The 22036-nt window shown below is 37.7% G+C and overlaps 1 protein-coding gene and 1 long non-coding RNA gene across 3 annotated transcripts in view; one reads left to right on the forward strand and one right to left on the reverse strand.

The window, feature by feature from the left end:
* Positions 1–22036, reverse strand: part of LOC116411451 — a 38954-nt gene that overhangs the window by 16394 nt on the left and 524 nt on the right. The window contains exons 2-3 of the long non-coding RNA XR_004223083.1: positions 3487–3636; positions 2478–2562 (exon numbers count right to left, since the gene is read on the reverse strand). This is a non-coding gene — a long non-coding RNA (uncharacterized LOC116411451). The remainder of the gene's footprint in view (positions 1–2477; positions 2563–3486; positions 3637–22036) is intronic.
* Positions 1–22036, forward strand: part of abcg2 (ATP binding cassette subfamily G member 2 (Junior blood group)) — a 65291-nt gene that overhangs the window by 10763 nt on the left and 32492 nt on the right. For both annotated transcript variants that reach the window (XM_031901400.1, XM_012964533.3), the window contains exon 2: positions 7818–7921. In XM_031901400.1, coding sequence (XP_031757260.1) covers positions 7871–7921 — 51 coding nt within the window. In that variant the 5' untranslated portion in view covers positions 7818–7870. The remainder of the gene's footprint in view (positions 1–7817; positions 7922–22036) is intronic.

Raw genomic sequence — 22036 nt, forward strand, 5'->3', positions numbered from 1 at the left:
TATATAGGTATATAAAGCTGCTACTTCATACTACAGAAAAGTCATTTATGTAAGTAGTGGTGAGGAAAGAACATATGTACATTAGCTGTAAATCTTAATCTGGGCAGGCACTGTGACTGTGAGTTTTTGTTCCTTTATTAGTTGTGTTTTTTAAAAATGTATTTGCTTGACCCAAATTAAGTTATTATAAATAAATACATTTGTAAATGTTATTGCAACTGAAGTGGTATTTGTCCCTTTCTGTTCTCTGGTTTTGACTATTGACATAACTGAGTTTTTCTTGAGGTCTGTTACTGCTGCATTGTTTCAAGAGCAAGACCAAGAAGTGCACAGAATATAATTGTTAGATTAATAATGTTTTTAATACTTATATTTACAAATAGCTTTAAACTATTAGAAAGATTTACATTTTTACACTGGAAAGTTGCTTAGCTTTGCATTTTCTTTCACAAAAAACACTGTTGGGCTGGAGCTGTTTTAGTAACTGTAATTTGAATGGATATATACTCTTCTTTTCATGAAATAGATGTGTATATACATATATCACTAAGTGCCAGTGCATCTTCAGGTGAATAAAACCAACTATGCTGGCTTACCCTCAGCTGATTGCATCTGTACTTTGGTTGTTCACCTGATTCATAGGGGCAGATTTATCAATGTGTAAAATTCTCTCTCACTCTCATTTCATTCCTATGGGGGTTTTTTAGAAGTGTATTTAGCAAATGGTGAACTTTAACTTTCACCCGTCGATGACTACACCTCTAAAAATTCCAAATAAATTAATAGAGAATGGGTGAAATTTACTATGACAATTAGGGACTTATTTGGCCCTAGGTGTACATGGAACAGCAGCTGGTATAAGGGTCTTTTTAATGGTTCACAGCAGCACAAGGGTTAACTAGCAGCACACACAGGTGTTTTGGATTAATATTAGGCTTCTAGGCAATTATTCTTCAGGTGTGGGGAAAAAGTAGGCTATTAGGGGATAGGTTGTTGGGAGTTAGGCTGATTTCAGACGTGGCGTATTCTCGGCAAGCTGAAAAACGATTGCCAAGAGTACGCCCCACTACTCTAAATGCGTCCTACTTGTGCGAGACTTTGCATTTTCTCGCATTTTTATACGTATTTCGGCTACATATCTCATTAATTTGGGTGCAGGCACAGGTAGGATGCATTTACAGTAGCGGGGCGTATTTTTGGCAAGCGTTTTTCGGCTTGCCAGGAATACGCCACGTCTGACATCAGCCTTAGGTAGGTCAGGTGGCACACAGGAGAGGGGTATCAGGGTCAGAATACTTACCTTTCTTCAAAGGAACTGGCTCAAGGCATTCCAAAAAAAAAAAAATGTGAAAAATATATATTTGTGTTGCAGCAGATAAAAAAGTGATGCAAAATATTAAATTATATGCACTGTAATTGAATTCACTAAGATTGGCGGCTTGTGAAGGATAACAAGCTCTCTAGGTTGTAGGTTGATCTGCATATGAAATACTTAATAAAAAGCTGAGGCCTTTCTCCACTTCATCAAAGTGTCGGGTTGTTATTGGATAGGTTAGTAAAAAAATCCAGCTTGCGCATTCTATGGAGAGCTCTCATTACACACTTTGATAAATCTACCCCAGTGTTGTATCTGTAAAGCTTTACTATGATTTTGTTTAACTAGGTGCCGATCAGTGCTTGATAGAAAACTGTAGTCCCAGTCAATGGCTGATTGAAGTTAAATTGGCAAATAATGCATATAATTGTTTTCTTCTAACCTAAAATGCCATTTTCAGGACGTCACTTTCGTATGATTGGTGTCTGCTAATTATTTCAGAACATCCTCCAATATGTAATTTTTAGTACTTTATCCTACATTTTCAATCTGAATGTTAGTTTTAGATCGTTGCATTTAAATGTAGGATTGATATCCAAATGTTTGCTGGAAGAAGAAAATCGGAATGTGTTTGGCCAGCTTAAAGGACAAGGAAAGTCTAAGTCACTTGGGGGTGCCAAAATGTTAGGCACCCCCAAGTGACTTTAATCGCTTACCTTGTACCCTGGGCTGGTGCCCCTGTTAGTAGAAAACAGCACCAGCCCGGGGTACCTGGAGCGAGCACTTCCTTCTTCCCTATTCATGCTGCTGGCAAATGTCTGAGACAGGCGCATGCGCAGTAGAGTGAAAAGCCGACTTCTCTGTTCAAAGTTCGGCTTTTCACTCTACTGGGCATGCGCACGCGACCAGGAAGAAGGAAGCGATCGCTGCTACCCCGGGCTGGTGCTGTTCTCTCCGTACAGGGGCACCAGCCCGGGGTAGAAGGTAAGCGATTTAAGTCACTTGGGGTTGCCTAACATTTTGGCACCCTCAAGTGACTTAGACTTTCCTTCTCCTTTTAGTGTAATCCATCTTTTCACTACACCAGTTTTGCAAAGAACGTTTTCACTACCCTTTGATACATATATGCCTTTTTATCCAGATATAAAAAAAAATCAGTTACCTTGAAATTATAATCTCAGATTAGTGTCTATGTTGCTGGCAGATAAGGTGGGTCTCCAGGAGAACCTTTAACACAGTGGCTGTTCCTACAAACGACAACAGTAAAATTTAAAAAATATATTACAAACCAGTTTTTGTGTCTTGAATGCCCATTTATCAAAAATGTGTTTTTCTCAATTTTCCAGTCTTTTAATTTGAAAAACTGTGTATTCATTAATAGACTTGAATCTAAAAAAAACTCTAATAGGGTGAATTTTCATTCTACTAATAATTTTCAGTGAGTCTAACTCTCAAAAAATGGCATAAATTTTGCCTAAGACAACTTCTACTGACTTCTGCATGAACTCACCAGTGTTCAGAGACCAGATTTTACAGTTTTTTTGCATTTAATAAATCATCAGAAAAAGTTTTCTTGAAAATTAAAATTCATGAATGTGTAAATCAGCCCCTTAAAGTACAGGTATGGGATCCCTTATCCGGTAACCCGTTATTCAGAAAGCTCTGAATTACGGAAAGCCTGTGTCCCATAGACTACATTTTAATCAATTAATTCAGAATTTTAAAAATGATTTCCTTTTTCTCTGTAGTAATAAAATAGTGCTTTGTAATTGATCCCAACTAAGATATAATTAATCCTTACTGGATGCAAAACAATCCTATTGGGTAGATTTAGAGATATGGAGATCCAAATTACGGAAATATCCGGAATACCCTTGGTCCCGAGCATTCTGGATAACTTGCTTATACCTGTAATCACTTGAATAACAGGCTAAGAAACCCTACTGCAATGCCCATTCTGAACACTACATTAAAGCTGACAAAGTGACTTCCAACTTGGATTTTTGATCCCAAACTTCCGAAAGAGAAAGCAGGTGTATCATGTAACACTTCTCTCAGTTCAGTCACTAAAGAACTGACATTTAGGGCATGCCTATTCATGCATACACGTGTATGTTTTGTAACCATATTTTTTAACAGCCTGCATTGCACTTGTTACACAGATAACTGACATTTTTCTTTTGTTCCTCTCTGCACGCAACAGGCGTTTCATTTGGGTAAATAAATGAAGAGTATCCCAAGGTCGTCTAAAGAATCAGCTCCATTGATCATATCTTGCAATCTGCTGCTGTCTTCTCGTTGCTGCTCTGTTTGTCCACCTCCTAATAAAGTAGAAACAGAAAGCTTTTTAGCTCACAATTAAAACTTGATAAACTATATACCTTTACCTTGAGAACCAGCTCGTGATCTAACCAGCTATTCACCTGGTTCACCTGGTCAGATCTACACCATTATTTGAAATTAGATCACCACCATACTAGTATGCTCATCAGGGAAACTGCACTGGTATATTTTTTTTACGTCACTCCTATTGAATAAGATATTGGTCACTAAACCAGTAAAAGGCTAAATGCACTGTGGGGTTACTAAACCAGTATGGGCTGGGGGTCCCTGTGCCACTTTAGACAGGGGAACACAATCAGTTGTAGGTCAGAGGCCAACTGCAGTAGGAAGAACAACAGATTATCTATGGGAAACCTATCCCTGCATGAGTTCATAGAAGTTCATGAACTAGAAATACCAGTCAAGCTACTGATTGCAGGTAGGAGTTCATAAAAGTGCACGAAATGTTGAATAGAACTTCTAGTACTTGCATTCTTCCACACCTAGACAGGTGACTTTTGGCACAATAGTACAGAAAACTGGTTGCACAAAATAATTAACAGAATCTGATCTATTAAAAACATATTATACAATGTAAAGATAATTTTATGTAACAATTTCCACTGTACTGTAATACTATAAGGGTCAGTTACACAACCGCAATTGCAGTGTGGAAAGTGCACTTTTGGATGCAAGTTTTTTTCCCGATAATTCCAAAAGATTTGGGCCTTCTGAATTTGCATCTGATGCATTAAGATGTGCAGTAAACCTGTGCAATGGATCAGATTTGGTAAAGCGTGAGCAAACAGGTTATTTTACCAACTGTTTGCCCTATCACAATTACACATGCCATATTTGCAAAGTTATTCTTACGTAAATAGTGTAGTGAATGATGTCAAAAACATTAGGCACGCCACACCACTGGGCTCTCCCACTCTGCATACCATGTAAACTAAAGCTAATGTCACATGGGGAATTTTGACCATCACTACAATTAGGAAGAAAACAGTTTCAGCTAAAATGCTCTCTTTTACCATACACCTCTCCTTATAATAATATGTGCATTTCTGAGGAATTGTGTGATTTAGGAAACGCATTTCCTAAGTTACTATTATACAGTGACTGGAACAATGCTGTTTTCACCTGACAGTGAGGCTGCCAAAATGTTCAGAATCCCAGAACATTTAAAAATCAGAGATGTTCCTAGTGTGGATTTTTGTATGTACATTTTTAAAATGTGCCTTCAAATGCATAGGAATGTAGGCATTAATTGAGCTTGAATGATTTATTGAACAAGCATAATATCCAAGGCTATTGTGATGCTAAAATCTAAAGTTAGTATTGATGCTGGTATATATAGATTATGTATGTGAGTGTATAGATAGGTAAGTATAGGTTGTGTGTGCTGGGTTTAATTGGAAGGGTTGAACTTCATGGAAATCAGTCTTTTCTCAACCCAACTTAACTATGTGAATACTGAACACGGAAAAAATTGTGCATGCCTGACTCCTGCATTCCATGTGGTGGAAAGCACAAAAAATTGAAAATGATTCAGAATGTTAAAGATACATTTATGTTTGGTTTCATGAAGTCCGCAGAAAGGTCAATTAATCTGACTTCATTAAGGCATGTATGCTATTAGATGCCAGAACCGGAAATATTAGAACATCAGCTCAATGAACACTGAGTCATGCATTTTTGTTGAACTGATTTCGAGGTAATCTTGAGTCTTTTTATAGCAGCAAACCACATAGTAAGTAGGGTTATTTGATATGGGTGATTCCAAGGCAAACACAACTTTGTGAATTACTGAAACTGAGAACTACTCATTAGATTTAATCTTTTGCATATAAAGAAACAGGTTAAAAAAGATATTACAAGTGTATACATTTTCTAAAACCATCAGTTATGTAAGAAATGCGAATAAGTAACCTTACATGACATTTGATGACAAAATAAATGAAAATAGTTTATTTCCATTATTTACCGTGCTGTTATAAACTATAGTATGTTAATCACTTTTATAATAAATGAAACACCTTCTGCAAACAAATTCAATTCAGCAAAATTATACATTATTAGCTTGTATGAAATGTTACATTTTTCTTTTAACTAACTACACCAGGAATAGTTAACATACAGCCCTCACTTGGTTAATCAACACCACCAACCTGCACCCTCAGACAGAAGGGATCATTTTCTTACTGCCGCACAGAGTGCAAAGTGCAATTTCGGGTGCAATCTGTTACATTACAGTTGCCAGGGGGAGTTTAGCTGATTTATCAAAATTGAAGCACCTGTTCTTGCTTTGCTCTGTTGGTGTAATATCAGGCATTCAGTGCCTTTAGGTCCAACTGCGCTGCTGCGATTGACTAAGGTCACTGTGGGAACCAGTTCCACTGCCCCAGTACGTACACTCTCGCTTAATTCTTGACAGAAAGCAGAGATAGGCAGTGAGCACAACTGCACTTGCTTTCGTAAATGACCTCTAGTGAGTTCCAGCATCCTTTCATTGGCTTGAGCCCATCAGCTCTGATGCTAAATACAAGAACATGTGTAGCTGTTATTTTTGTGATGATGAGTAGTCTCACAGTGGACAAGATGTAGCAATAACTGATCACAATGGATGGAGGTAGCACTACAGCTGTTAATGCAAACTGCATTTGAGACTTGTGGTCCCTTGATATAGTGCTGCGATCTATCTGTGTGCTCCCATTTCCCTCTAAATTTTGAGGTCACTATGCCATTATTAGCTGAGATTCACAGTGCCATTTTGTACTTTGGGTCACTGTCTCATTGCAGGAATAAATTGATATAATCATGGACTCTACTTGTTTAGAAATATGAGTCAAAGTTATTCATTGCAGAAAAGTCCCTGAAAAGTTCAGCAGACCTGTTACATGCATTCTGCCACACCTTCAGCTGTAAAGCAGTTGACTTTTGTCCTAATAACAGAGGAAACTGGTGATTGATTCTATAAAACATTTACCATACAATGTAAACCTAATCTAACAAAATAAGAATGTTTCCATTCCCTCTGCACTGCTATACTGCATGTTGTATAATTAAATAGAAGAAAATCCCGTTTCATATTTGATTGTACAAACATCCATAGAAATGAGTCTTATTCTTTGGACTAATTCTGAGATCTGGAAAGATATTTCAGAAAACCTTTGGGCACATTTATGAAGGAAAAGGCATAGAAGTTAATAGAATTAGAGTTCAACTATACCAGTCAAACCAAGCCACCGACTGCCAGCCAGCCACCGTCAGAGGTCACAAAGTGCAGTGAACATTGATTGGCTTCTAATATTTAAATTCATGATTATAAAACCTACAACAACATGACCTTTGTTGTTTGTCACAATAATAATAATAATAGAGAATATCTGTGGCACAAAATAATAGATTACCATGGTCATTGGACTAAAAGTTAATTGTATAAAAGATTTATAAGATTATTTTATGTAAGAAGCAACCATTCCTTTGTATTGTCATGCTACATGTTGCACAATATATCTAATGCCATATTTTCTTTGCATTGCAATGTGTATTTTGCCTTAGTAAAAAAATCCTTAAACATTATACTTTATGTGAGCATACCTGCTGAGTACAATTGTTTAGTTTTTCCTGTACAGTTCATGTCAGACAATAGCTTTCTTACCATGTTTCCTGTGTCTGTGAGATATGCATGCTTTGATTTATTTAATATTTCATAACAGTAAAAGTATGTAATTTTCAGTTAGGGTTGGAAACGTGCTTTATTTCATCCAGTTGTTTAATATTGTAATTATTCTTATTTTAATATTAAAGGTGTTTGGAAAAGTGTTTAATGGGCAAGGAAAACTGCAATCACAGGGGGAAAAGTGTGCCATTTTGTTAGGCACCCCCCCCCTTACTTAAAAAACTAGTTCTTCTCTTCGCACCAGCCAAATTATTCAGCAATGTTTGGACCAAGTAAAACGTGACCTGGTGTGGGGTATACATGGATGAAGAGAAAATATGGAGGCTGCCTACCCTGAAAAATGAAGGGTTCAACATGATGGTCTTTTTTCAGCCCAAATTATACATTATATACATTATATAACTATGCACAGCTAACCTTTAATATGATATTCTCATTAATAGTTACCTTCTTACAATAGAATGTTTAATAATCATTGCAATTTTCTCTTATTAGCAAGAATAAAAAGAAGACTACAGTAAGGAGACGCTTACAGCATACCCTGAATAATGTATGACCCAGCAGTAAAATATCAACCATGCAGTACCACAGACACATTGGTAAGCTTATTACTAAAACTATATATTATCAGTATATTTCACCTGTATTATCAGCATATTTCACCTGAACTGAATTTGAACTGAAGCTGAATTCTTTTTTTTTTTGATGGATAATTCTTATACATTTGAAAAAAATTATCCACATTGCTGGAAAAGAGATTGGATCCACTTTACAATAGATTGGGTCTGGCAAAGTAGAATTCAAATCTACTGCCCATGTGCACAGTCAACAGTACAATGCAAGGTACCACTGTAACATTGGAAAAGACAGTGGTGCAGAGCTAAAAGAATTTGTACACCGGGCTAGTAAACTATTCAGGGAGGAGGAGCAGTGGGGTCTAAGATAAGTGATTATATTCAATAGGAGTGCTTATCTAATTGCCACCACCAGCAAATAACACTGCACCCCCCACTAAGGTCTCTAAGTTGAGGGACAAGGGACAAGAGACACAAAATGGATAGATAGAAAGAGTGGTTTGATATTTTAAATGACCAGAATGACATCTCAACAAATATCATTCACACTACAGATCCCACCTGTATGTCTATATAAATTGGCACCACAAACTAAAGACAGTAGGGCACATATATTACTTAGGGGCAAGGTGCAATGTTAAAAAAACAGGCATACACCACTGGGAATATGTGTGCAAACTGATTGTGCTTTCTGGTATGAAAGTACCATTTGCTAAAACCTTCAGACTTAAATTTTGATTTTTTTGTTTATTTAGAATTCTGAATTGTGTTTATTTTGAAAAGAAAATATCTTTGAAATCAAATCCCTTTGTTAATGTTAATATGTACTAGGAACAGGATGCATGTTTAAAAAATTTCTTGATAAGCAAGGACAAGCTGTAGAGAACACAGAAGATGGAAGTCTCCAGCCATGTTCGCTTCCTTTCACCCAAGATCAAGCCACTGCCAATGCAAACATTCATGTTATGTAAAAATACAATGGATTGTTTAAATACAGCTCAAAATAGACTATGACGATTATAGTGCTCTTTGCAGCAGCTTCTAGTTGGCCCATGGGACAATTTTAAGTTTGTTCCCTATTGCTGCCCATTAAAGGGGTTATTCACCTTTGAGTTTTGTGTTTGAAATGAAGAGTGGGCGTGTCCTAACGGTCCCTGCCAGAAGCACAGCAGGAGGGAGAGAGCCAATCACAGCCCTGCACTCACACATGCAAAGACAGGCTTCAGTTCCCTATCAGGTCAGCCTAGCTGCTGATTGGTTCCTATCCTACAGTGCAGTGTACTGAGAGCCAGCTCTCCTGTATGCCCAGAGAATTCAGCCAGCAGGAAGTGGAACAGATGGGCGGGGCTAATGGGGTTTTGGTGGAATTTCTCAATAAATCAGTCCAAAACACAATTTTTTTAAGCACAATCCTTCTTTATCTAGAGTATAATTCACTGGTCCATTCTTAATTTTTATAGGATATGTCTCCATTCATATTATATAACATTAATATTTGTTGCTCACTAATGCCAACCTCTTCTGCTTTCTTGCCCTTTAGAACTCAGAGAAGGGGGGATCATTATATGGTTATGGAACTCCTAGGTGACTTCTAATATTCTTATATTTTTTTACCATAGGGGGTACTTTATTAATCATATAATAAACTGTTATAACAGAAGGCCATATTATTTTCTATGGCAAATGGCCTTCCCATAATGTGGAGCCTTCTCGATAATGGGTAGGCAATAAGGGATCCCATACCTGTACCAGCAAACCTTTTCAGCTTTTATTGTAAAACAACATCTGCTAGAGGGTCTAACAGCATGATACAATACATAATGGATTAATAATCACATTTTGCTTGGCATGGCATATTGCTAGATGACCATGGGAAAGTTGCTCTGTAAATCAGAAACCTAATAGGTAAAGAACCTGTTATCAGTTTTGAAGACAGGGCTTAGGACAAGAACAAGGAAATATTACCTGTATACCTCCTGCTTGCTGTGTTATACTTCAGTTACTTTCATATAGGTACATTTAAACTATAGGTATATTTAAAAATGTAAACTGCTCATATCAAGTTTTAGTTAGTTAATGTGTTAGCAAGACTGTGCTGAACACCTGTACTTACTGACTTTGAGTGAATGAACCACCGGTAATGACATTTTTATGGTGTCAAAATATTTTTATAGCAAACTGAGCTTCACTTGCACAAGGTTTTTCTTAACAGTAAATTCCAATACTTCACCTAAAAGGTCAGATGCTTTCCCATGGAAAGATAATGAATACTAACATTAGATAACAATTTGGTTTTGGGAAAACTGAGAATAAAATATAAAGTTGTATAAAATATAAAGTGTTGAATTCTGCAGCTTGGGGTGGCAAAATGCACACATTGCTCTGGACAAAAAGTAGAAGGGGCGTTAAATAAAGGGGGTGAATAGATAGCAACTATATCTGAGCCCTGGAACCTAATAATTAATTTGTTACCGTGAATGGTTCTAGTCGATAACTGCCTGCCCCACGATTGCACTGGCAGAGTCAGGGTAGTCGATTACCATGAACCGCTATGGAGAAGCAGTTTTGCTAGAGCTTTGCCACAAGTTCACCAAGCTGGAAATTGCATAGGATGTATTTATGAATAAAGCTGTTTAACCTTCACCGCTGCCCTGGTGTCCGATTAAGTGCGTGCCACATGGTACATGGGTCTGGGGCATTGCACCCGGACCACCGATAAGGAGCGGTGAGTTTTAAAGATTTTTTAAAGGTTTTATGAGTTGTGTGAACAACGGAGTAAACATTTCTAGTTAAAGGCTTCTATTGGTGAGCTTGTCTCTGTATTTATAAATTGTTTAAAATTGTAACTGGTAGCCAACAAGTTCCTTTATATATATAAAAAAGTTGGTTTAACCTAATATAGGTTGGGAGCATGGGCTTCAAAATGCTTGCTAATGCAGCTAGTACCATTACCCTTAAAGAGATAGGTAGTTCAGCCTAGTGTTTTTCACAGCCTTTGTGATGTTTATCGTCCAGTATGTTTTGCAATGACATTAAATATTTGTCTTTTTTTATCAAAAGTCTGTAAGGCGTTGTCTGTTGTAATAAATTAATTTTAGTTATTATATTCACTGTCATGCAAAGTTGCTCATAATTACATTTTTCATTCTCACCTTTACATTGAATAACACCCTTACTCCATCTGACAGCTTTTGCAGAGACCTTTGGTGGCTGCTGAGCTGGTGGCGATGTGCATGTGACAACACGAATATGCTGCGCAAGACGTAGCTGTGTGTGATGTTATGTGCTCGATGTAGGAGCATATTTAGGTCTGGTGCCTAGGGCAGCACTGGACTTAAATACACCCCTGAATACATATTAACTAATTACTAGCTTTGGGTGTTTGTTAGCATTAATTAAAACAAGGAATATGCTCCATCCCTAGACTTGACAACTCTTGGTTGGGGGAAAATATATAGAAAGGGGTGCGTTTATGACTGGACATGGTAATGCAGTTAGTAATTAGAAGGCATGCATAAATCTTAACATGTTATTTAGTACTAAGTATAGAACTTGCCCTGTCTATTAAAGGAGTATGTTTTCACCCTTGGGAAACCCAATAATCTACCCAATAAATGGAAAACACTTAAATATTAAGATAATCATATCAACATGGCTTAGTAATTATCAAGTGCAGTTCAATTCTTATTATTACAGAAAAAAAAGCAAATTAGTCAATCAGTATTTTTTTTAAATTAGCATTGCTGTATTTCAGAGCTTTCTACATAACTGAAATCTGTATAATTGATCCCATGCCTTTAATTAAAGGATTGGGCTTACTTTTCAGGCAGAATATAGATAGAGATGTGGTTTTGAACTGGGCATCCCAGTTTTTTAAAGGGCTGTCTGATTCAAAACTATCTCTCTGGTTTAAAGCACTGAGAAAACTGGACAGAAATCTAACCAATAGCAAGCTATAACCCTACCTTGGTGTCATAACTCCACTGACATCATTGTGCCCACCTCTGATGTCATCCTGCCAACCCCCAACATCACTGCCCCACCTCCAGTGCCATCTACCATGCCCCCTTTGTTCAGGTTTAGCCATCGACAAACATGGCAACCCTAATAGTTTGGCTGGGATGGACTTTTAATCTTGATTCCTGTTTTACTAGCCTATAGTGTAATGATTAATGTATACAGCATGGATAGTGCACACAGTGCTTTGCAGGGAATTAAAACAAATAGGGGTAAAGTAAATATATATAAAGCAATGTTAATTGAACACTAAGGGGCACATTTACTAATCCACAAATCCGAATCACGAATGGGAAAAAATCGTATTGGAAACGAAAATTTCGGAAGATCGCAAATATCACAAAAATGCTTACGAAAAAAAACGTATTAGTCACAATAATATTATATTGGCGATCCGAAAGTCACAAAATTTTCGTACCGAACAATTGTAAACAGCGGTAAAACATTTCCGATTTTTTTCGTGCAAACGTCCGAAAAAGTTGTGCGCCGTACGAAAAAGTTGAAAATACGCTCGGAGCGTTCGCGCTTTTGTAAACGTGCCCCTAGGAGTTTTAGTACAGAAATTGGAATGAGGTCCATGACTGTAGGAGCAATATTAGTGCACTTAAGTATTCACACTTATAGCTATATGACATCAATGGGTTAAATCTATATCTATCTATCTCATTTATTATGTTTTGTCTCACACTTTACCCAATTCATTTTAACCAATCACAAGGGGTTAATTACTCAAGGCTTGTAAAACACAAATATCTTTTAGCACTCATGCTATATAGATATGCTTTTTTGCTCCTGCTCCATTCAAATAAATTATATTTATTTTTATATTGTATTGTATTTATTTGGATAGCCCAACAAATGTAGGCAGTCCTTTACAAGGCATAGACATAAATAGTGAGAATATTATATGCTAGTAGTTTCAATACACAGTTGGAATGAGGTCCCTTATATGAGCTTACAATTAATTAAATTCATTTTTGTATTAGTATGTATTATTTTTTTCCAACTATGTTTTTATTAATTTTGCACAGATTTAAAACATAAGTATAATGTTCACAGAAAATCAAGCATATATAAACATGTTTAATAAAGTACAAAATTATGCTTTCTATAGCAAAAGTAAACGAATAAAATTGTATCATTTGAAAAAGTTTATAACAGTATGTGGTACAAGACTGATAATTTATTTCATGGTATTCCCTCTTGAGAGTGATATATGCTTAATTCCCCTTTTTTAACTTTTTATTTTATTTGTTTGTTTTACCCCTTTCCACAAGACTTTGAGGCCCTGCCAGAGAGATGCCCACGCTGAGGGTTTCCTTATTGTTTCTAATGGTCTTGACCCTATAATTCGGCACAATAAGCCTTCCACGTGAATCAGTCCTCCACCGTTAATGGTGTATCATGAGATAGGGCTGTTAGGTACTCCATCCTCCTTACTTGTTCAGTTTTATTTACCAAGTCTTGGAAGGGGGAAAGGAATTCTTCCAATGGGCAGCTATCAGACTCCTGGTAGCTGTAAATATACAGTTTAATATTTTTTGTGAGTATATATTATCTTAACTGGTGTATTAATATTCAGTAGTCCAGTTGGAGTAACGCATCAATTTACATGACAAGGGAGAAAAGAGTCAAAAGATATACTTCACATTGCCTTCAGTTTTGAAAATTGAAATTGAATGTAGAGGAGTAATAGTCATGGTGGTGTGGAGGGCATAGAATGCAGGTTCAGGAACTGCTGTAATACTACCAGAAAGGCTTTCTACCTCTGTACCTTCAACAGGCATTGTTAAGAAATGTTTTGATAATATGGATTGATCATATGGATTGGCTGGAAGTATCAGTACAGAGGGTCATATATACAAAATCTCTTGTCACACCAGAAATTCTCTCTTTATACAATTCTATCTTGTGTATTAATAAGGAATGTTTTAAAAGTAAAATACATTTGCCTATGGCATCTTTAGACAGTGAACCCTTTCCCTAATTCCTTACTATACAAATAAGATCTTGGTAAATCTTATTTTTGACACACTTTTTTTTGTTCATTCTTTTTGCTATTATTATTCACAAAAAAACTGGTATGTTTAAGCTCATATATTTTAAACCAAAAAGGTTGCTTAACCTGGAAATTATGCATCAGAGTTGTTAGCATTCTGTTTAAGAGATGGTATAACCAGAATGTTATAAAATCCCAATCTCATCCCTTTCTTTTGGACACAGAAAAAACTGCACATAGCATGCTTTTCATGAAGTCCCAACTTTATTAACATTTTTACTTAAAGGGGACCTGTCACTGTAAGAAAATCCCTAATTCTTTTCTTTTATGTTTGTCAAGCAAACATAGGCAGATTTTCAATAAGGCTAAGCCTCCCAAACTTGCTTTGGTACCTTAAAAAAAACAAAAAAAAAAAACTTTGCTCTGTTTCTGCACTCTCCTGTTCCTTCAAGCTCCGGTTCTGCTGTAATCAGCTGTGCTGTGATTGGATCTTTTCTTGTGGATTCTCCAATCAGAACACAGCTTTCTTGACAGACAGTAAAACTGACCAATTACAGCACAGATAAAGACAGGGCTTGGGGAGATATTACAAACTGAAGGCAGTGCAGTAATGAATACTGAAAAGAAGAATCTGCAGTTGTAAACTTTACTTAAGAACCATTTTTGAACTTTTGCTGCAGTTTTCATCCCACATGTACTATACTGTATATGTTCTAAAGGCTGAGTCACTAGCTGAAATTAAATTGTTTTTTGCTACCTGACATTTATAATATGCCTAACCCTACCCTAACAGATGGAGGGTAACCTAACTCTTTCCCCCTGAAAAAGCTTATTGTGCTTTTATATATTTGTTGTTGTTGTTTTTTGCACTTACTATTTTTTTTTTACTGTTGTCATTGTTTTGATCACTTCTAGTTACAGTGGGGCCAATGTTGTGTATCAGTGCCAGTGTTAGAGTGCCAGGGCCTGAATATCTGCCTTCAATCTGCCTTCACTGCTTTTCAATGTATATAATGTGCTGGTTTTGTAAATACAGACTGCGTCTCTCTGTATATAATGTGCTGGTTTTGTAAATACAGACTGCATCTCACTGTATATAATGTGCTTGGGATGTCAGTATCCATTGACTCTCTCTCTATAAAACTAACTTAGGCTAATGCCAATATATTAATGGCAATATATTTCGCACGATGTTACGCACGTAGAGACACTATGTGCCCTGCAACCTTTCATGAGAGACACAATGTGCCCCGTTACCTTTCATGAAAGACACTATGTGCCCCTTACCTTTCACGAGAGACACTATGTGCCCCGTTACCTTTCATGAGAGACACTATGTGCCCCGCAACCTTTCATGAGAGGCACTATGTGCCCCGTTACCTTTCATGAGAGACACTATGTGCCCCGCAACCTTTCATGAGAGGCACTATGTGCCCCGTTACCTTTCATGAAAGACACTATGTGCCCCTTACCTTTCACGAGAGACACTATGTGCCCCGTTACCTTTCATGAGAGACACTATGTGCCCCGCAACCTTTCATGAGAGGCACTATGTGCCCCGTTACCTTTCATGAAAGACACTATGTGCCCCTTACCTTTCACGAGAGACACTATGTGCCCCGTTACCTTTCATGAAAGACACTATGTGCCCGTTACCTTTCATGAAAGACACTATGGGGCACATTTACTAACCCACGAACGGGCCGAATGCGTCCGATTTCGTTTTTTTCGTAATGATCGGTAATTTTGCAATTTTTTCGGCGTCTTTGCGTTTTTTGCGTAAAAACGCGAGTTTTCGGCGTCTTTACGTTTTTTGCGTAAAAACGCGAGTTTTTCGTAGCCATTACGAAAGTTGCGCAAAGTCGCGATTTTTTCATAGCGTTAAAACTTGCGCGAAACGTCGCGCCTTTTAAGTTTTAACGCTACGAAAAAGGCGCGACTCTGCGCGCAAGTGTTAACGCTACGAAAAAATCGCGACTTCGCGCAACTTTCGTAAAGACGCCGAAAAACTCGCGTTTTTACGCAAAAATCGTAAAGACGCCGAAAAAATCGCAAAAAATAAGAAAAAGTCGCAAAATGTTCGTTTCCAATCGGAATTTTTCCAATTCGGATTCGAAATCGTGTCTTAGTAAATCAGCCCCTATGGGTCCCACACCCTTTCATAAGAGACATTATGTGCCCCGTTACTTTTCATGAGAGCTATTATTTTATGAGATATTATAGCGTGTATAGAGCGTGAGATATCACATGGTTGCGCTTGGCGCTCATTATAAATAAAGCCGCAAATTGTCGACATTATTCTGCTAGAAAAATTTCAGCCCTCGGTACCACAGACGTTGGACAGCACTGCACTAGAGCAGTGTTTTTCAACCTTTTTTGGGCAAAGGCACACTTGTTTCATGAAAAAAATCACGAGGCACACCACCATTAGAAAATGTTAAAAAATTTAACTCTGTGCCCAGCAGCAGTGCCCCCCTAGTACATTGGTGCCCAGCAGCAGTGCCCCCCTAGTACATTGGTGCCCAGCAGCAGTGCCCCCTAGTACATTGGTGCCAAGAGCAGTGCCCCCCTAGTACATTGGTGCCCAGCAGCAGTGCCCCCCTAGTACATTGGTGCCAAGAGCAGTGCCCCCCTAGTACATTGGTGCCCTGCCTACGGCACACCAGGCAACATCTCGCGGCACACTAGTGTGCCGCGGAACAGTGGTTGAAAAACGCTGCACTAGAGTATGGTATGGTGTAGTATTAATGATGTCCTCTGGTTAATTTGGATAGCAGTGTTGGCGCTTGGAATAACAAATGGATATATATGATTAATCATTTCAGCATCTGTAATAGTGTAGAATTACTATAGTGTATTCACAACATATTGTTTACTACAATTTGGCATATGTAGATCTATTTACATCCTAGTATCCATATGTTGTGCTGTGCCTTGTTATACCTTGCAGTAAGTGGCAAGCCACGAACAAAACAGACATGTTTGCTTACATTAAACAGACAGGTACACAGTTTTACATGCAAACAGGATGAACTTTGCCTCACTGCTTTCACTATGTTGAATAATGACTTACACAACCCTTTCTCGTGGCACACCTCTTATCTAGTCTGAAAAAAATTGCAATGCACCGTTTGCAAATTACATAAATGTCTTTTGGGTAATAAAGCTATACATGAGTAATTTACTTAATCACTTATTCTATCAGAAAATCATGAAATGTCGCCATATCATCCAATTCTGACAACTGTATAAAAAATATGTGTCTATTGACAAATATCTCTTGGAAACTCATTCCAGTGTTCCTGAGCTAACGCCAATGGTAGCTCCAGGGTTTCCCTGCATCAATAGACACACTGCATTCAAGTCACAAGGGGGGGCAGGAATGACTAAACGCCACCGAGCACAACTATGAGGATGTATAAAGAGGGGCTTTTGATGCAAGTACTGTAAATGAAGGAGAATTTTCACGCAGCTGATGTCACAAACTTGTGCCACAACTGCATTTTGTAGTTGGTGGTTTTTTGTAATCTTGATACTTTAAGTCCATTAAAAATATTTAAGCATTAAACTCAACAGCATTGTGTTGCCACCAATATGTATTTATGCAGTTCAGTTAGGATCAAGTACAAGGTACTGTGTTATTATTACAGAGAAAGAACATGATTAAAAAAAGTTAAATTATTTTCAGCTTTCTGAAAAACCCACTAAATCCACTGAATTCTATCTGCAATAACCCCAGGCCCCTGGTTAAACCAGCTGACCTTCACCAAGGCCATTTTGGGGTGATGGAACTTTCTGCTGCAGACCGACAGAGAGAATTTAAACACGGCAGGGTTCCCCCAAAGAAAGCTGCCTGGACACATGCTAAGTTGCAATCCTTACAATAATAATAATCATAATAACTTGTGTGCAATACATCAATTTAGATTCATATTAGAGCTCATTTGGTAAACAACTAACAAGTTGCAGAGGCTCCTATATTAGGATATGTGCACTACCTGCACAGTGAATTAGAAGCTGCATTATTTGTTCCTATTGATGGAACTCTCTAGTGAAACCCCACTAGCGAGTAATTCCAGAATTTCCTTGCATCTGTATTTGCACTTGCACATAATTAATCAGAACAGGCACTTAGGGGCACAAGCACATTTGTGAATGGCAACAATGCACAGTCAGTTTTACCTGAATTTTAGTGCTTTATACTATAGCTGAATTAGGCTGAATATGTTGAGGCTCCTTAATTCCATCAGAAATAGCCTCTGTGCATATGTAGTGAAATTTTTTGCCAGGTTTTGTGGCAAAAAATGCCTATAGACTCCAATGACAGAAAAAAAAGTTGCACAGTAAAAAAAGTGTACAAAAAAAAAGTGGTATGAAAAAAGTCAGTATGAAAAAAACACCCATTGACTTTAATGCATTACGCACATTTTTGTCGTTTTGCAAATGCTTTAATAATGTGGTGGCAAAAAAATGTGTGTTTCATGGGAAAATCTTTATGGGTTTTATAGCCTCAAAGTTACAGTTATTTTCTTGAGCAAACGTTTTCACCATCTTGCATTACACAGGGAATGTTTTCAGACAGGATACACGACTGCCATTCAGTAAATAACTGTATTAGAAAAGCAAAAATATTTGTGTTTAAATTAGTCCAGTTAGGTTTCCTGTTTTTCAGGTATATTCTGTATGGTCTTTATTGTTCCTTACTCCATGACACCCATACACAACATATGCTGAATGACTGTACTAGTCACATACCATGTTTAATTCACTATGGCTGATTTTTAAAGCAGACTTTTTTTTCATTTTATGCCTTTCTGATGTACCTACTGTAATAGCTGGTGAATGATCCACATATCCATCAGCTCTATGCAGATAAAATACTGCCCACAAAATATTTACAGATGTTCAGACCAACTGCCATCACCATTGTATGGCAACAGTAAGCATGCACAAATTAGTCTTTTCCTGCAACTGCATTCTCTCTCACTGACTGCCAGGTCCATGTTGGCACAGGTAAGGGGGCAGAGCTGTGTGGTATCCAGTAATATCATTGCAACTTTGGTGTGTCTGGCAAAAGACTGATTTGTTCTTGGTTATATTAGATATGCAGATGATTAATCTTAATTATTGTCCTTCAATTGCTGCCAAACTATAGCAGATATGTAATAAAAATGTGCAAAGGTTATTACAGGTATAGTTGCCTATTGCAGCCAATAAACAGATAGCATTATCTTGTCACCCATTTGAGAGCAAACATCTTATTGGTTGCTATTGGTTATTGTGCCTCAAACATTGTACTCTCTCTCTCTCTCTCTATACATGTATATACATATATGTTAATGTTTTAGGTTGAACAGCTACCTGCCAGCTATAAGAGAGGTAATAGTGAGGTGATGACAACAAGTTATTAAGCCAATATTTCAATCTGTTCCCATTTCATGAAGGGAATTTGATCTATATGATCTATGTGTAAAATGAGCATTGTTTTTATTTCTAAAAGCAAGTACACTATAATTGGTATCAAATGAGGCCGAATTTTTTAGATCATCTAACTGGTCGCTCCCTCCTTCTGTACTATAACTTTCTGTGGGTGTGTACACATGCTGAATGTGTGAAGAAGTTGTCAACTTTCCTGCATGGTATATTTGAAACTGAGATTTGAACTAAAACTTTATGCACATTAATTTGCCATATAATTAGTACGTACTGCATTTTTTACTCACTTAATGTCATTTATGAATTAATTCAGATCAATACATAATACACTAGAGTGTTTTTCCGCTTACCTTATCTTTAAGCTTTATAGCACTTGTGCTAAAATAAAATAATTTAATATAGATTTTTGCAATTGCACACAATCCTATTATCATTAGCACCCAAACTGCTTACAATGTTGTAATTATGAAAGCAATAATTATATTCACATTGGTTTCCTTCTATAATTAGAAATGTATTTTTTAACAATGTATGGTAGGAAGACAATCAAAGGAAAGCTATATATAAAAATATATAAATAAAGTTATACATACACACATATATATAACATTGCCTTCAGTGAAGTGGCTATGTCACAGGAGGAAAGGTTACAAACAGATCATCAGCTGTAACAAGGTACTTATTCATAGGTAGGCAACTTCTTTACATATTGTAAGTAACATAACCTTTCAGGGAATGGCATGAAACTATGCAAATGAATGAATATTAGCTTAGGGCATACAGCAGTGATCCCCAACCATGGGTGTTGCTCCTAGTAGCCTCAAGGCAGGTGCTTATTTTTGAATTCCTGGCTTTGAGGGGAGTTTTGGTTGCATAAAAACCAGGGCCAAGCAAAACATTCCATATGCTGCCATTCCACAGAGAGGCTACCAAATAACCAATCACAGCCCTTATTGGGCATCTCCAGGAACATTTTGTATGCCTGTGGTCTCTCCAAATCTTTTCACAATGGAATGTGGCTCATCAGTAAAAAAAATTGTGGACTCCTGCCATACAGTGTACATCAAGGTGGACTTGGTGATGTCACGTGCCTGAGCCCATTGCATACTGTGTGGGGCTGCAGCATTGTGAATGTGCTCTATTGTTCAATTCACTATGTGGGTTTGGCACTGCTCATGGCTGTCCTTTTAATGGATATCTGTAACTGGAACACTCTAAGTAACCTTAATTGATTTATGCTATGAATGAGAATAGGTAATAAATTAGTCTGTTGCATCTTTCTGTGTCATTATCCAAATGGGGATATACATTCAATTTGCTCCAAAGAATTAAGGTGGCCATACATGGGCAGATTTGAGCTGCCGATATCGGTATGGGCCTCCCCGGCCGACATCTGGCCTGAAATTGGCCAGATAATGATCGGGCAGGTTAGATTTTTTTTATCAGATTGGGGACCACATTGGCTCGTTGATGGGGTCACTGAACAGATGACGCCTATGCCCGCCTTTTTAATTCTATTGTTTGGTCCTGGGGCCAAATGATCGAATTAGCCCGATATCACTCACACATAGGTGGGCATAACGGTAGAAGATCCACTCGCTTGGCGACCTCGCTAAATGAGCAGATCTTACAGTGTATGACCATCTTTAGCAGCATTAATACCCACATATACAGCTGCTATATTAAAGCATTGGTCTTGTTTTGCAATTTTTCTTTGTCTCCTAAGTGCAGTTCACAGGTTGAATAAGCAGAAGAGCTTTATGTCAATAATTAACTTGAAGCTGTTGCGTTAACAACAATTCTGACTGATACAGTAAAGGTGCCCATACAAGTTAAGATATGGGTGGGCGATATCGGGAAGCGTGTAGGCTAATTTGATCGTTTAGCCCTGGGGCCAAACGATCTAATTATATTGGCGGCAATGGGGCAGTCGGTTTGGGGACCGCATCAACGAGCCGATGCATTCCCCTATCCGACTAGATTTTCTAACCTGCCTGATCGATATTTGGCTGATTTCAGGCCAGATATCGGTCGGGCAGGCCCGTCAGTAGTCCCCATACACGGGCAGATAAGCTGCTGAATCGGTCTAAGGGACTGATATTGGCAACTAGAATCGGCCCGTGTATGGGGACCTTAAGACCTTAAAGTTCAGCACTAGGATTTAGAAGTCCAAACATTAAAGTTACATGCATTTAGGTGTTCCGCCAGATCTTGAACCAAATACTAGGTTTGGAACATTCCTATCACATTTTAAATGCAAATAAATAGGATGAAAAATGTTAGAAACAAAATGTGAAGTTTACTTAAAGGAGAAGAAATTTCTACATTACTGCCGATGCTTCTGTTAGGAGAAAACTGCACTGGGCAGGGTGTATGTGGGTGAGCATTCCTTCTTTGATCTTTGCGCATGCACAGTAAAAAGCTGACAGTAGGGAAAAAAAACCTCTTATCCAGAAAGCCCCAGGTCCCATGCCAGCATTTCCACACAGGTATGTCCCTGCATAATCTTCTTTGTAAATATTGGTCTGTATTTTTCAGATATTTTAAGTTTTAACGTCATCATGACAGTTTTACACTACAACATAGTCATCCTTTGGCACCCTAGGGGGCTGATTTACTAATCCACGAATCCGAATGGGAAAAATTCAGATTGGAAACAAACATTTTGCGACTGTCACGATTACGGC

The sequence above is a fragment of the Xenopus tropicalis genome, chromosome 1 (genome assembly GCF_000004195.4).
Source record: "Xenopus tropicalis strain Nigerian chromosome 1, UCB_Xtro_10.0, whole genome shotgun sequence".
In the NCBI taxonomy this organism is placed as follows: Eukaryota; Metazoa; Chordata; class Amphibia; order Anura; family Pipidae; genus Xenopus; species Xenopus tropicalis.